Consider the following 14,752-nt stretch of genomic DNA (forward strand, 5'->3'; position numbering starts at 1 on the left):
AGAGCTGTCAACTACCAAAAGAATATACTTAAAACCTTCTTTTGTCTCAGTGATTGGGCCTAGAATGTCTGCATGGATTCGTTGAAATGTGTTTTGTGACAGGCAATGGGTGTCGCGGTGCGGGTTTAGCTTAATGATTGGTTTTTGATGTTTGGCACGGTCCGCAATATAGTACATAGTTGTTAACGTCTCTGTACATGTTTGGCCAGTAATATTTCAAGCGAATTGCTGCATATGTGCGATCAATGCCAAAGTGGCCTCCACCGATAAGGGTGGAGTGGTACGATTTCAAAACCGATTCCCGGTGATTTGGCGGTAGTGCTAACTGACGATACATGACGCGGCCTAGTTTCTTCTGCGTTCAAGGTTGATAGAAGTGGAACAAAACATTGTTGATTACTGTGTATTGTTCGGCCTGTATACTAATTCTAGTAGCTTGTTTTTTATCGTCAGGTAGAGAATTTGTGGTTAGGTAGGTTTTGATACCCTTGAAATCAGGGCATGCATCTTGATCGGCAGACAATTGTTCGACGGATGCGGATCCTGGTGGCAGTTGTACAGTGTCGACAGTATCGGTCAGTGTAGCTATGATAGGAGGTGAAGGGTCAGAGTCGTAGAAGAAGGTGATTTCATGAGATGCGTGGTCAACAAGTTTTTGTTCAGTCGAATGTAGCGTTTGATTGGATGCAGACATGGTGTTTACAGGTGTAGCAATTGTAGTTGGTGTTGGTATGCGAGATAGGCAATCCGCGTTGGTATTGTTTACACCAGGTCTGTGAATGACTTCGTAATTATACGATTGTAGTAGAAGAGACCATTGGTGTAGACGCCTATTCTTATCATGTTTCACATCAGCTAACCATTTCAAGGCGATATGATCGGTTATAATTTTGAAAGGTTGGTTGATCAAATATTCCTTATAGTGCTGTATGCCATCTACTACGGCTAAACATTCCTGTTCAGATGTGTTCCAGTTGCGTTCGTTGGGTCGAAGGGCTCTACCACCATATGCTATAGGGTGTTCTTTGTCATCTTCTTTGATTTGGCTCAAGATGTATGCTATTCCATTTGTGGAAGCATCGATAGTTAGCACAAATGGTTTGTTTAGGTCGGGGTAAGCTAGAATTGGAGCCGAAACCAGTGCCTGTTTCATATTCTCAAAAGCATCTTGACACTCTTAAGTCCAAATGAACGGTGTGTTTTTGTGAAGCAATTAATTGAGAGGTGCGACGATATGCGAATAGCCTTTGACGAAGCGACGGTAGAAATTAGCCAGACCCAAGAAACTACGCACTTCCTTTTGTTTAGTAGGAACTGGGAACGAATTGATAATTTAAGTCTTTTCAGGGTCGGTTTGAAAACCTTCACGCGACATAATGTATCCTAGGTAACGAACTGATGGCATTGCAAAGAAACATTTAGATGCTTTTAGAGTTAGACCTGCTTTACGTAACCTATTGAAAATTTCATCTAGGTCTTTCAAATGAGTTTCAAAATCGGGACTGAAAAATAAGATATCGTCGACGTAGCAGAGTGCGATTTTGAAATTTACCCCTCTCAAAACATCGCCCATAAGAGCTTGGAATGTGATTGGACTATTCTTGAGACCAAATGGTAGTCTATTCCATTCGAATATACCATTTCGTGTTATAAAAACAGCTTTATGTCTAGTTTCAGGGTCCATTGGAACTTGCCAAAACCCGCTAGATAAATCGAGAGAAGTGAAATACTTCGCATTTACGGTGCCCACAGCATCAATTGCATCGTCAATTTTTGGTAACGGGAAGTTAATTGGTTTGGTTATAGCATTCAATTTCCTATAATCGACACAAAACCTCCATTCTCCGTTTTTCTTTTTTACTTGAACAACGGGGCTATGCCAATTAGAAGTGCTCGGTGCACATATATAAGACTGTAAGAGTTCATCTAATATTTTGCTTAGATTTTCTTTAGCTTCTGGGTTCTGCCGATATGGCGGAAGTCTTACCGGCCCTTGGTCAGCAAGGGTTTCTATTTTATGAGCTACGCGTTCAGTTCTACCTAATAAATCTAAATCATCAGAGAAAAGATCTCGATTCTGATTCAAAGATTTTTGTAGCCGTTCTCGCTCATTTGATGTCATGTCGTCCTCTGATGGTAGATTGAATTTTAGGCTAAAAAAAATTGATTCCTTTTTTCTCCGCTCTGCTGAGCTTAAATGATGACCCGGCCAGCCGCCTATCTACCCTATAAAATTGACCCGGCCGCTGCGGAGAAACAAGGTATCATTTTTGTTTAGCCTTACTGGTTCTTTTTGAACTGGTTTGTTTTTAGAATTTGCTTCAGAACTAGGGGGAGACATGTCATCTAATGAAATTACATCTTCAGGGTCAATTACAGCCACGAGGCCCACAACAGTATTACGCGGCATAGCAATTGAGTAATCGTTTAGATTAATTATGCTCATAATCGGGTTTGTATTTCTACATGATTGCACGACACATTGTGATCCAGCTAATAGCATTGACCTAAGGTTTGGATGTGGCATTATATGAGCGGTAACAATGTCCGGAATGAATTAGGTTTAACGGAATGCCGATCTCAGATCTAGCCGGGACTTTAATGTGTTTCAGGGTGCGAGCTAATCCGGCATTACTGCATGTGATAGGAGCTATAATTGTATCATTGCTAAGCGTTAGTGTGCATGTATTGTGCCAATATTTTACCTTTGCACTGTGGTGAAGTAAAAAGTCATCACCGAGTATAATTGAATATTGACAACTTGGCAGGACAATGAGTCGTGATGAAAGGCAACACCTTGAATTTTAATCGCCAAATTAATTTTAACAAGCATGTTTATTTTCTGTCCGCCAACTCCGCTAACCGATTTAATATTTGCCCGATCGATAGCAGAGTCAGGAACTTCGAGTCTCGAAAGCATTGCTCAGTGTTGGTACTGTCGTGCTTGTGGTTGTTGATATTGTCGCGGTTGATAGTGCGTAGATTGGTCGTGGTAACTCGGTTGTTGTTGCTGTTGTCTGTGTTGCGGTCGAGTATGCTGATGATTGTAGGTCATCTGTTCGTTTCGGCCAGTTATCGGTCTACTGTTATGTTGTGGCGTATTTATAGCATTAATGTCATTATTAGAAACCGACGTCGATTTCATTACAGCGATTTGTTTTGACAGTTCGCTTATGGTCGCTACCAGACTATCGACAGTCATGGAATTGATTGGTGCTGTAGGAGTAGCCACTGATTCGACCAATTCTACTTTTTCGATTAAGTCGTCCATAGTTTTAGGGTTAAGCGGAATGATCTGCGTTTGGATTTCTGGCTTTAAACCTCTCAATATTATTTGGAGAAGTACTTCTTCACTTAGTTTCGAGCTTACGGCTTGTTCTCGTATACGGTCCATGAATTCATGTGCGGATTCATTCTTTTGACTGTCTTTAAATAAATTTAGATTGATTCGCTGTGGTAAATATCTTTTCTCAAATGCCTTTTTCAAATTTGCCCATGTAGATTTGGCTTCGTCACTGAGGCCCATATACCAGACATACGTGTTATCCCCTAGAAACCCAGGAACGTTTTTAAGCTTATGTGCGTCCGTGTAATTGTTTGCAGTGGCGTCTCCATCCCATCCGGACCACCAAATGTTCGCGTTTTTTATCTTCGAAAACTGGTAATCTAGGCACCTTTGGATCCATGAAGATGTTGATATCTGCTATCTCAGCTGCTGGTGCTGATATATCCAATGTTGAGCTTGACGACGCTTGTGGTTGTGGCGGTTGCGGCTGTTGTGGCGTTTGTTGCGGTGATTGCGGTTGTAGTTGCTGCGGTGAGGTCGGTCGAATATTTTGCCTACTCTGCAATCTGGTCAAGTGTGTGCTTGGCTGCGGCATAGGGAACTTGGTAGACGCTGGTACCGTTAATCTGCCGTCGGTACATCCACCATCTATTATATGGAACTCAGACGTAGAGTTGAGACTGAAGAAGATATAAGATTCAGATATTATATATATTTGCTATAATACACTTACCTGAAGAAATAAATACACATAGCATGATATAATGTAACACAAATATTAACGATTTATTTCTACGACTATCAGCGATGAAAACATTGATTAGAACCACAAAACAGTTAATTGAAGTACAAAAACAGATGGCGCCACAATACGGGCACGAACAAATTAGCAGGACTGACTAAGAAGCACGTGCTCCTGCCTACTACATCTGCATGGTATTAACCTATACGTGTACATTTTAGTTCTTAGCTCTCGGGGAACAAGCGAACCAAAGCATACCATTTTTACAGTTAATGAATTAACGAAAGATCCGATTAATGGGGTTAAATACGCTGCAAAAATAGATCCGGCTACTTAGTATTAAAGATTATCTCACATTATATTGGGTTGAATGGTGATAGAAGTTGATCACAATTATATTAAAAAGATTTTGAATAATATTTTATCAATACAATGTAATTTGTTCAGATAAATTTATTTTACAAGGTGAATTAATATGCGGATGACTACATCACTTGGTGTGAATGGGCACCTTGAACCAAGGGTCGGTACCGTAGCGGTCTTGAATTCCTTTTTTGTGCTGGGAAAGTCAGTGGGAGTCTTTAAATTTGAAAGTTTGGCAGACAATGGCCTTTAATTATTACAGTTAGACCGAAATTATTGCGTTTGGTGTGCGTTTATTCATAGCCATATCAGCCATATCAGTTTAGCCATATCAGTGTACCTACGTTTATGATGTTTTGACGGATATAAGTCCTGTCAACTGACTGTTTAGTAACACATTTTCCGTGCCAAACTTGTATTCTAAATCTATATTGTATGAATAGAAATACTAATTTTAAAATATTTTCTAAAATTGATTTTTGGTGCACCAGTGCTTATTTTGGTAAATAAAATGTGCGTATGAATATGTTGTCTGGAATGCGGCGGACCCAAAGTAAACGACCAACACGGTGTAGTAATATGAACTCGAATGTCTAGCGGCTTTATTCAGAGGACTGTATATATGCCGACATGATTATATGGTCGGTTAACAGTTTACAGTTGATTGAGAATAGATTGTGATATGACTGGATGCCAACTTGATGCCAACTAGATCCGCGATTGGCCGATGTAGCAGCTACGCATAATTCTTCTAACTGGGAACGATTCTAGTGGTATATTTCAAATTGCATCCCTCTATCGCTTACTGATATTTTAACTTCAACAAATCATCTTATCTCTGCATTTCATAAGGCTGTGGTTAAACCTCTTGGCCCATGGGCAATTATTATTTTGGATGAAATAAACTTTCATCTTACTTCTGCATTTCATAAGGCTGTGGTTAAACCTCTTGGCCCATGGGCAATTTTTTTTTGAATGAAATAAACTCTATAATAGATTTTCATTTATGTTGTTATCGGTCCAATTATTGTTAAAAAGTCTTTGAAAGTGATAGACTTTGGTCATATAACCGGCCATATTTTACTCTTAAGTTTAAGGTAAAACAAGTCGATCTGACGTATTTGTTCCTGCCTACCACTGTCTGAGGCGTCAAGTCTCACCGTAGTGCCCAGGGCAATTGTTAAAGCAAACAGATTTGCATAATTTAAAGAGTAGTAGAATGAACAATGTAATATGTTTTCATTGATATTATAAAAAACTGTACCTCAAGAGCACAGGACCTTTGGTCCTCCATTATGAACTACACCAACAGTAACTTAGAAGTGACCGCGTTTCATCAACTGAAAACTTCCGTTTAACAGTCGTAGGAAATTATGGAATAATAGCTCTCTTGGAATGCGGTGTTATTGTTAACTTCGGTCTTAAAGAGATCTCAAATTCATGTCTCACTACAGAACATAATACTATCCATACAATTATATTTGGATTTATTTTCTCGGATTTATCATTGTCATTATCTATCTTAAACTATGAATCAGTTGAGAATCACAATATCCATGATAAGACCTGATGACTAAAAATCCTACAATGTATGAATGAATCTTAAATGTTTATTAAGGACTCTTGAGAGTCCATTATGCTGGCGTGTCTCTTACTTAACTCCTTGTTTACACGATTATGTCATTTGGGTAGCTTAAACTTATTAATTAAGTTCAAAAACTTAAATGCAGTTATAAAATCTTGGTTCCTTTTATTTTGGTTATAATACGAGGCCTAGAAATGTATTTTGGGCACTGCTGATAGACCCGCACTCATTCATGCGCATAGGCAGCTAGCGTCTTTCAGTTGAGCAAACCGGTTCATCGTACACAAACTGCGCTTTTTGCCCAATTCAAGAGTTATGAGCTTGGTAAAGTTAGTAATTCTCATCGAATTTACATCAAATAAACTTTGAATGAAAAATAATAAGGATCTTCCACAGTTGGTTTCCATAGACTGGCTGTCCAATATCAATAGTAGATAAAACCCACAATAAAAAGAAAAAACTATATTGTAGCTAACGTTTCAACTCAATTCTATGAGCCATTTTCAAAAACTGATTGAATCAGTTTTTGAAAAATGGCTCATAGAATTGAGTTGAAATGTTAAGCTACAATATTGTTTTTTCTTTTTATTGTGGGTTTTATCTACTATCTTCCACAATGTTGAAAATCCCATTTGATGAATGGCGCAGTTTTCGAGTTATAAACAGTTGGACTACAGCCAACTTGAAAACTAAATCGTACAGGCATAGCTACAGCTGAAGATTCTAACAATTCTTAAGTAAATATGGTTTATCGTCATTCATTTTTATAGATTTTTGCATTAGCAATCCTTTTTTGAGCCATATTATGTGTATTTATTTTGTTAGCAGCACAGTTATGAGAAAAGCGTGCCTCAATTCGTCAAAGTACGAGCGCGTCGGCACTATAGCTTTATATACACGCCACGTTCATGTATGTCCCAGTATTAGATAACGCGCGGCTCGGAGCGGGTCGTGCGCGCAGTACAATCTACAGACACACAGTCAGTCAATAAACTAACTTTCCATCAGTAAAGGCATGGTTAATTTTTACTGCCCTGAAATTTGAAAGGCTTATAGGAGCATCTGATTTGTTTTATAACTGTGTCCGTATGATTAATGAACTGATGAGTAAACTCGTGTTGTACCTGGTCACGAATCCGTTTTTCTCTTAGTTTTAGTTGCTCATGTCATCTTCTCTCAGGATATATGAAAATTATGAACGTTTCTAAGTCTTAAAAATTCCCATCAATCTTTCGATGTTATTCAAGAAAGTTCTAATAAGAGACAGTTTCATTAAAAGTTCACACTGACCAACCAACATTGAGTCCATTTTAAGAATTTTTTTTCTTGTTTTAAAATTAGAAATATTTTTGGGTGGTTGCTACCACCCTTTTTCAGTCTAAAATGACTCATCAAAATGACTAGAGTGACTCATCTGAGACTGAAGAAGGGTTGTAGAAACCACCCAAAAGACTTCTAATGTTTGAATAAACTTTTTAGATTTGTTCATACATTGTAGGATTTTTACTTATCTTTCACCATTATGATCTGTTGCTCATATGTATACTCATCTCACTCATAATTTATTTTACCGTAATTAGGGTTTTCTGTTATTTCACAGAAAACCCTATTGATATCCATGTGATTATTATTATTATTATTTTCTTCCACACTATTTTTACCAAAAGAACATAGGCTTTGTTACCTTACCGCTGTTTCATATACAATCCATATAATATCGTTCAGCTCACTGAGATCTACAAATAGCCCGCGTGTTTTTTCACGAATCATCGTTACAAAAGCGCTGTCGGGCCGTAAACATCGAAAATTTAGCCCCATTCAATGGGGTGACATGTTTTTCGAGTCGTCATCCCGAAATCAACCCGCAGGCCGACTGTCACTTCGATTATCAATTCAAGTATAAATGAACTAATTTATTGCCGCAGACTTCACATTCAGTCGCGGTCTTCAAACAGTGATTTTAACAATAGCCCATTTTCCTCATCAAATCATACCACCGATACACTGGAAATTTACTACTTTAGATTTTAAAAGCACTGTCGAGCCGTAAACATCGACGAATCGACGTGTGTTACTACATCGTCGTTCCGGGGATCAGCTGCGAGTTTCTCGTCATCATGAACCTACGTGAAGTGAGCCTGTTATTCCAGCCTCGTATTCAGATATAGTGTGTACGCACTGTACAGCTGCCTGTAGATACTGGTTGACATGAAATGTATAACTTAGCATGACGGAGCGATGATAACTAACGTTAACGTTAGTATATAGCATCGGATACTGATACTCAAATTTCTCTGAAACAAAAACTCCAGGTTTCGTAAAAACTGAGTATATTACTGAGTAGGCTCGATTGTTCAAGTAGATATATAAAGTAAATGTCTGTGCATCGATTTGTTCAGGTATTATTTCAACTCACGATTGCATCATTCCGCGACAATTCAATATTTTGGTTTTGTCGCCCGCGACAATTCATTATTTTGGTTTTATCGCCCGCGACAATTCAATATTTTGGTTTTATCGCCCGCGATAATTCATTATTTTGGTTTTATTGCCCGCGACAATTCAATATTTCGTTTTTATCGCCCAAGACAATTCATTATTTTGGTTTTATCGCCCGCGACAATTCATTAGTTTGGTTTTGTCGCCCGCGACAATTCATTAGTTTGGTTTTGTCGCCCGCGACAATTCAATATTTTGGTTTTGTCGCCCGCGAAAATTCAATATTTTGGTTTTATCGCCCGCGACAATTCATTACTTAGGTTTTATCGCCACCGACAATTCATTATTTTGGTTTTGTTGCCCGCGACAATTCATTATTTTGGTTTTATATTTTGTTTTTGTCGCCCGTGACAATTTTCTTTTTTGATTTTGTCGCCTGAGACAATTCATTATTTTGGTTTTATCGCCCGCGACAATTCATTATTACGGTTTTATCGCCCGCGACAATTCATTATTTTGGTTTTGTCACCCGCGACAATTAACCATTTTGGTTTTGTCGCCCGCGACAATTAACCATTTTGGTTTTGTCGCCCGCGACAATTCATTATTTTGGTTTTGTCGCCAGCGACAATTCATTATTTTGGTTTTATCGCCCGCGACAATTCAATATTTTGTTTTTATCGCCCGCGACAATTCATTATTTTGGTTTTGTCGCCCGAGACCATTCATTATTTTGGTTTTATCGCCCGCGTCAATTTATTATTTTGGTTTTGTCGCCCACGACAATTCATTATTTTGATTTTGTCGCCCGCGACGATTCAATATCTTGTTTTTGTCGCCCGAGACAATTCATTATTTTGGTTTTGTCGCCCGCGACAATTCATTATTTTGATTTTGTCCGCCGCGACGATTCAATATCTTGTTTTTGTCGCCCGAGACAATTAATTATTTTGGTTTTATCGCCCGCGACAATTCATTAGTTTGGTTTTACCGCCCGCGACAATTCATTATTTTGGTTTTTTGGCCCGAGACAATTCATAATTTTGGTTTAATCGCCCGCGACAATTCAATATTTTGGTTTTATCGTCCGCGATAATTCATTATTTTGGTTTTATCGCCCGCGACAATTCATTATTTTGGTTTTATCGCCCGCGACAATTCAATATTTTGGTTTATCGCCCACGACAATTCATTATTTTGGCTTTATATTATGTTTTTATCGCCCGCGCCAATTTTTTTTGGTTTTGTCGCCCGCGACAATTCAATATTTTGTTTTTATCACCCGTGACAATTCATTATTTTGGTTTTGTCGCCCGAGACCATTCATTATTTTGGTTTTATCGCCCGCGACAATTCATTATATTGGTTTTGTCGCCCGCGACAATTCATTTTTTTTATTTTGTCGCCCGCGACGATTCAATATTTTGTTTTTGTCGCCCGAGACGATTCATTATTTTGGTTTTATTGCCCGCGGCAATTCAATATTTTGGTTTTATCGCCCGCGACAATTCATTAGTTTGGTTTTATCGCCCGCGACAATTCATTGATTTGGTTTTGTCGCCCGCGACAATTCATTAGTTTGGGTTTGTCGACCGCGAAAATTCAATATTTTGGTTTTGTCGCCTGCGACAATTGTTTTTCAGTCCACTTGGGACTTTAGTCCCAGCGGGCTATTGCGTTCGCTTTTCTTCCGTCCGTCCGTCCATAGACGGAATCCAGTTATTTTGGGAAGTTTTGAAGACGCTTCAAGGTAATGTCTTAATATTTGGTTTATACATGTATCTACCCTAGACACATCGTCAGCCCAAAAACTGGCCCTGTCAGATTCAAGATGGCCGACTGGCAGCCATTGTTGTTTGCCAAAATCAGCACTTTTTAAACATTTTCGAAGTTTTCGTGGGAAATTTTGAAGACGCTTTGATCAATTACCTTGATGTTTCGTTTATATTTGAATCTACCAAAGGCCCATCAGCATAAGAAAATTGGGTCGATCTGACTCAAGATGGCCGTCCTATGACCTTTTTAGTGCCCAAAAATGTCAATTTTGGCCAGAATTCTAGGTCACGTAGCTTCCTACTGGTTTGCCATTTCTCATTGCAATTGCTGATTGGTATTCTTTAGAGAGGGATGTTTTATACCTGGGACAGGTATCTTTGATCAGCCAATTATGACGCAATTGGCGGCCATCTTGGTGTCATCAGTACTCATTCGTAGGTGGGAAAAAGTTTTTCCACATTAAATTGATACCTAAGCATATTGTGTTACTATATTCAATTGGAAAGTTGTAGCCCATAACGTGTTCTATGATTTTGGTGAGTTTCAAGGTCAATGGTTTTTGTATGTGGCCATCAGGGGGCGTTGAATAATACAATAACTTAGTATTGCTATATTTGTACCAAGGCATATTTTGTTACCATGATCAATTGCAAAGTTGTAGTTCATGACATCGTCTATGATTGTGGTGAGTTTTTAAGGACATTAGTTATTCCATACAGTCACCAGGGGGCGTTGAAAATAGAATGGCTTAGTATTTCCTTATTAGATTGGTACCTAGGCATATTTTGTTACTATGATCAATTGCAAAGTTGTATTTCATGACATGTACTATGATTGGGGTGAGTTTTAAGGTCATTGGGTTTCGCATATGGTCACCAGGGGGCGTTGAATAGTAGAATAACTTAGTATTTCCATATTAAATTGGTAACGAGGCATATTTTGTTATCACAATCGATTAAAAAATCATAGCTGCTGACATGTTCTATGATTGTGGTGGGTTTCAAGGTCATTGGTTTTTGTATATGGTCACTAGAGGGCGTTATGTATTGAAATTGTTAGATTGTTGAGCATTTGAAACCACTTCCCAAGTGAGCATGGTGTCCCTGGACCCCTAGTTTGGTTTTGTCGCCCGCGACAATTCATTATTTTGGTTTTGTCGCACGCAACAATTCAATATTTTGTTTTTGTCGTCCGCGACAATTCATTTTTTTGGTTTTATCGCCCGCGACAATTCAATATTTTGGTTTTATCGCCCCCGACAATTCATTATTTTGGTTTTATCGCCCGCGACAATTCATTATTTTTGTTTTGTCGCCCGTGACAATTCAATATTTTGGTTTTGTCACCCGCGACAATTCATAATTTTGGTTTTGTCACCCGTGGTTTTGTCGGAACATTAAGTTTTTTGGTCGAACAGTGTGTTATGGTCGTTTTGGAAATTTACTCGGTCTGGTATATTTTGGATTACTGTATATGTCATTTGTCAGGACATTAAACAGAAGACGACTCAGGATACTACCTTGCGTGACTCCACTAGTTAGACCGTCTCATTCCAAGATGAGGCGTTCCGTTGATTTCGGTTACAAGTTTCCGTTCAGAGATAACTGCTGAGCCATTTGGGCGACCTATCATTGATACTGTTTCCTAATAGCCTGTTTAGTAATGGCTGATGTTGAGCCTTATCAAATGCTTTGTTGAAATCCACCGTTGAACAGGATTCTAAGACTGTGCAGAAAACCCGTTATCGCTGCTTTGCAGCTATATTTCATCTTATTTTCTTGTTCTGTAAATATATATCTCCTTGCTCACTTATCAATTATGTCACTCACTAATTTGTTTGTAATGACTTTGCTCACTCAGTTTTCTCTGATTCGTTTCACTCTGCCTATAGATATTGTTGTTTCTCCATTGACTTAACTCATTCACCTGATGAAGCTATTTTGCATAAATAGCAAAGCTTCTATTAAACTAGTTAACAGATAAATTATTATCAAAACAACAGTTTGCGCCCAGGATATTAAGATCGATGGATCTCTTTTTTTCTTTCAGGGTGAAAATTCGAAGTTTTCATTACGTCTGGAAAATAATATGTATGGCACCTTTGAAGTTCTACCCTCTGAGGGGTCACGATCAACTTCTCTGAATTTGAAAGTTTTACTTCCTGAGACTCTGGACTACGAAATTCCTAAATATCGTCAACAGATTTTAAAGGTTGGTTCAATGCTCTTATATTGCATTTGATTTGTAGAACAACAAGTTTTCAGTAGTTTATGCAATTTTAAAGAATGCATAGTAATTCTTATTCACATTGTGGGGTAGCTACAATGACCCGAGATTCCTATCACTTTGCACCATGTGGGTGTACAATTAAGTAAGTTTCTACCCATTACTTAAACAGCATAAAAGAAGCACACTCAGACTTGGAGAAAAGATAAATAGAGTAAAAACTTGCCAAATAAGAATTTAGCAAAAAAAAGAAGCTTTTCTATCAAGAATCAAATGACACAACGCGTTGGAATCCTTCTGGAGGCCGTTGGCTTAGATATTTAAATTATCTATTATATCAACAAATTCATGTTCTGTGCCAAATATCTGTTCTCCTTACGTCACAAACACGATACCCGATTAACTACAAGCAAAAAGCAAATTATCATAATTAGATTTGTATGAACTCTTTGAATAGGAAAATATCTAAATTTTACCTATCCTTGGTTTTATGCAGGGATCATAATCTTCCAATTTTTAATGGAAATCCGATATTTGTCAGTTCGGGTTCTGAGATCTGTGTAAATCCATTTAGATATTTGGGGGGGGGGGGTAGGTTGTGGGTCCTTCTTGTCATGGACATAGACAACTCAATCAGACCGTGAAAGCGTCTTGGTGGATTGGTTTTTTGTCGATCGCCGGTATATTGCGCAATAGCCTACTACGGCTATAAACATTATAACATATAGCATTCTTAAACAACGTGATCCACGGAAAATCTATACATGCCAGTCTATATCGGAGTTGTACTGGCTGCAGTGAAATGAGAACATTGTGGATTTATGGTACTTGAAACAGACAGAAAATACACGTGTCATAGGTGGCGCAACCAACTAGCAGCTCTGTAAATGGTGGTAAACAATGAAAATGGCTGTAAAGTACACCGCAGTGTGGTGTATTGATGTAATTAGTAATTAGTTTTTATCTCTATTGAAAAATGGCAGCACCTGTCAAACAAAATGTAATGTTAGTTAGTAACGATAAACTGCACCGCTGTGTAGACGCACTTTAGTGGTATTCCCGTTATTCAACTCACTAGGGCAGAATTTTTCAAGATTTTTCAAATTATCTCCAGCACTATAGGGTATTGATCAGACAGCACTGAAAGGGTTAAGTGATTTTATCGTTGATTTTGTGTAGTTCAATCTAAGGCACAGTGTGCATCTAGGGCACTGCACATTTACACAATTTGATGATACTAATTCATTCCTTAAAATTTCATGATTTTATCTCCGCTATTTTTTTTACATCCGATTATGATCCCTGTTTATGGCATGAATATATGATGACCTACATGTACAATGTTTAGTCAGAGATTCCTCATTAACTGCATTTGCTTTCCATCACAACATCCAATTTGCTACAGATGTCCTGTTGCAGGAAGACCCTTTAGTGACAAGTTTACCTTGCCGGACTTATTAGTTCTAAGGATAGTTCTATGTTCTACTAATGAGAATTTTCCTGAAAATTAATGATAAAAGTGTGTTTGAATGTGCCAAATGATTTTTAGGGCCAGCCTTAGGCTGAGCCTATTACTATACAAATGGAGTGAATTTAAAAAATGACTAGTTTCCAGAGTAAAGGCTCTTTAACTGTGCAACTGAGCATATATTTATCATATAAATCATTCATTAAAGCATTATCCATTTTCCAAATCCTATGAAGCTGAATTTTGAAAAAGGGCCTCGTTAAAATCTATATGAGCTTTTTCACGAAAATCTGAACGCAAAGATATTTGTTTTAAAGAGCCAATCAGAAAGCAAAGACTCCTCTATGATTGGCTTAGCGGCAGATATCAGCAAGGTTCACGTGAACCCATGGTATCGTCTACCGTATTACTGCCCGGTTTTTATTTTAAGATTTAAAATTATATTTCGAGATCGTTTTCTGTGAAGTGTTTAGTTGATTTTTTTTTTATGGGGGAATATTTTCATTTGCAAAGTCTAGGAAAAATAGCTTTTTCTCAAATCGGATGGATGATTTCGATATGCTAATTAGCCATGTGCTCAAACTGCAAGTTCAATCAAATTATGTTCTGCGAAATGGTATCCAATTAAATTTTATATTATTGAACAAATAAAACAACAAACCCAATTCAATTTTGTTTTATTGAGCAAATTTTAGAAAATTCAATTCTATTCAACATTCAAATCAATAAGACCAAGGGAAAAGATTTATCTGAGGTATTTTTCCTGCCTGCTCCAGTCGCTGTCTGTGCTACTTATTGTTTTGTGTAGATTATAGGTTGACTCTGGGAGTTTATTTTGACAAATATATCACGCACAGAATGCATCAT

At 37.9% G+C, this 14,752-nt stretch overlaps 1 protein-coding gene across 1 annotated transcript in view; it reads left to right on the top strand.

The window, feature by feature from the left end:
* The window catches only part of LOC141904355 (cadherin-23-like), a 159,342-nt gene that overhangs the window by 8,028 nt on the left and 136,562 nt on the right, over positions 1–14,752 (top strand). The window contains exon 2 of the mRNA XM_074792940.1: positions 12,241–12,402. Within this exon, the coding sequence (XP_074649041.1) occupies positions 12,241–12,402 (162 nt within the window). The remainder of the gene's footprint in view (positions 1–12,240; positions 12,403–14,752) is intronic.

The sequence above is a fragment of the Tubulanus polymorphus genome, chromosome 4, assembly GCF_964204645.1.
Source record: "Tubulanus polymorphus chromosome 4, tnTubPoly1.2, whole genome shotgun sequence".
NCBI lineage: Eukaryota > Metazoa > Nemertea > Palaeonemertea > Tubulaniformes > Tubulanidae > Tubulanus > Tubulanus polymorphus.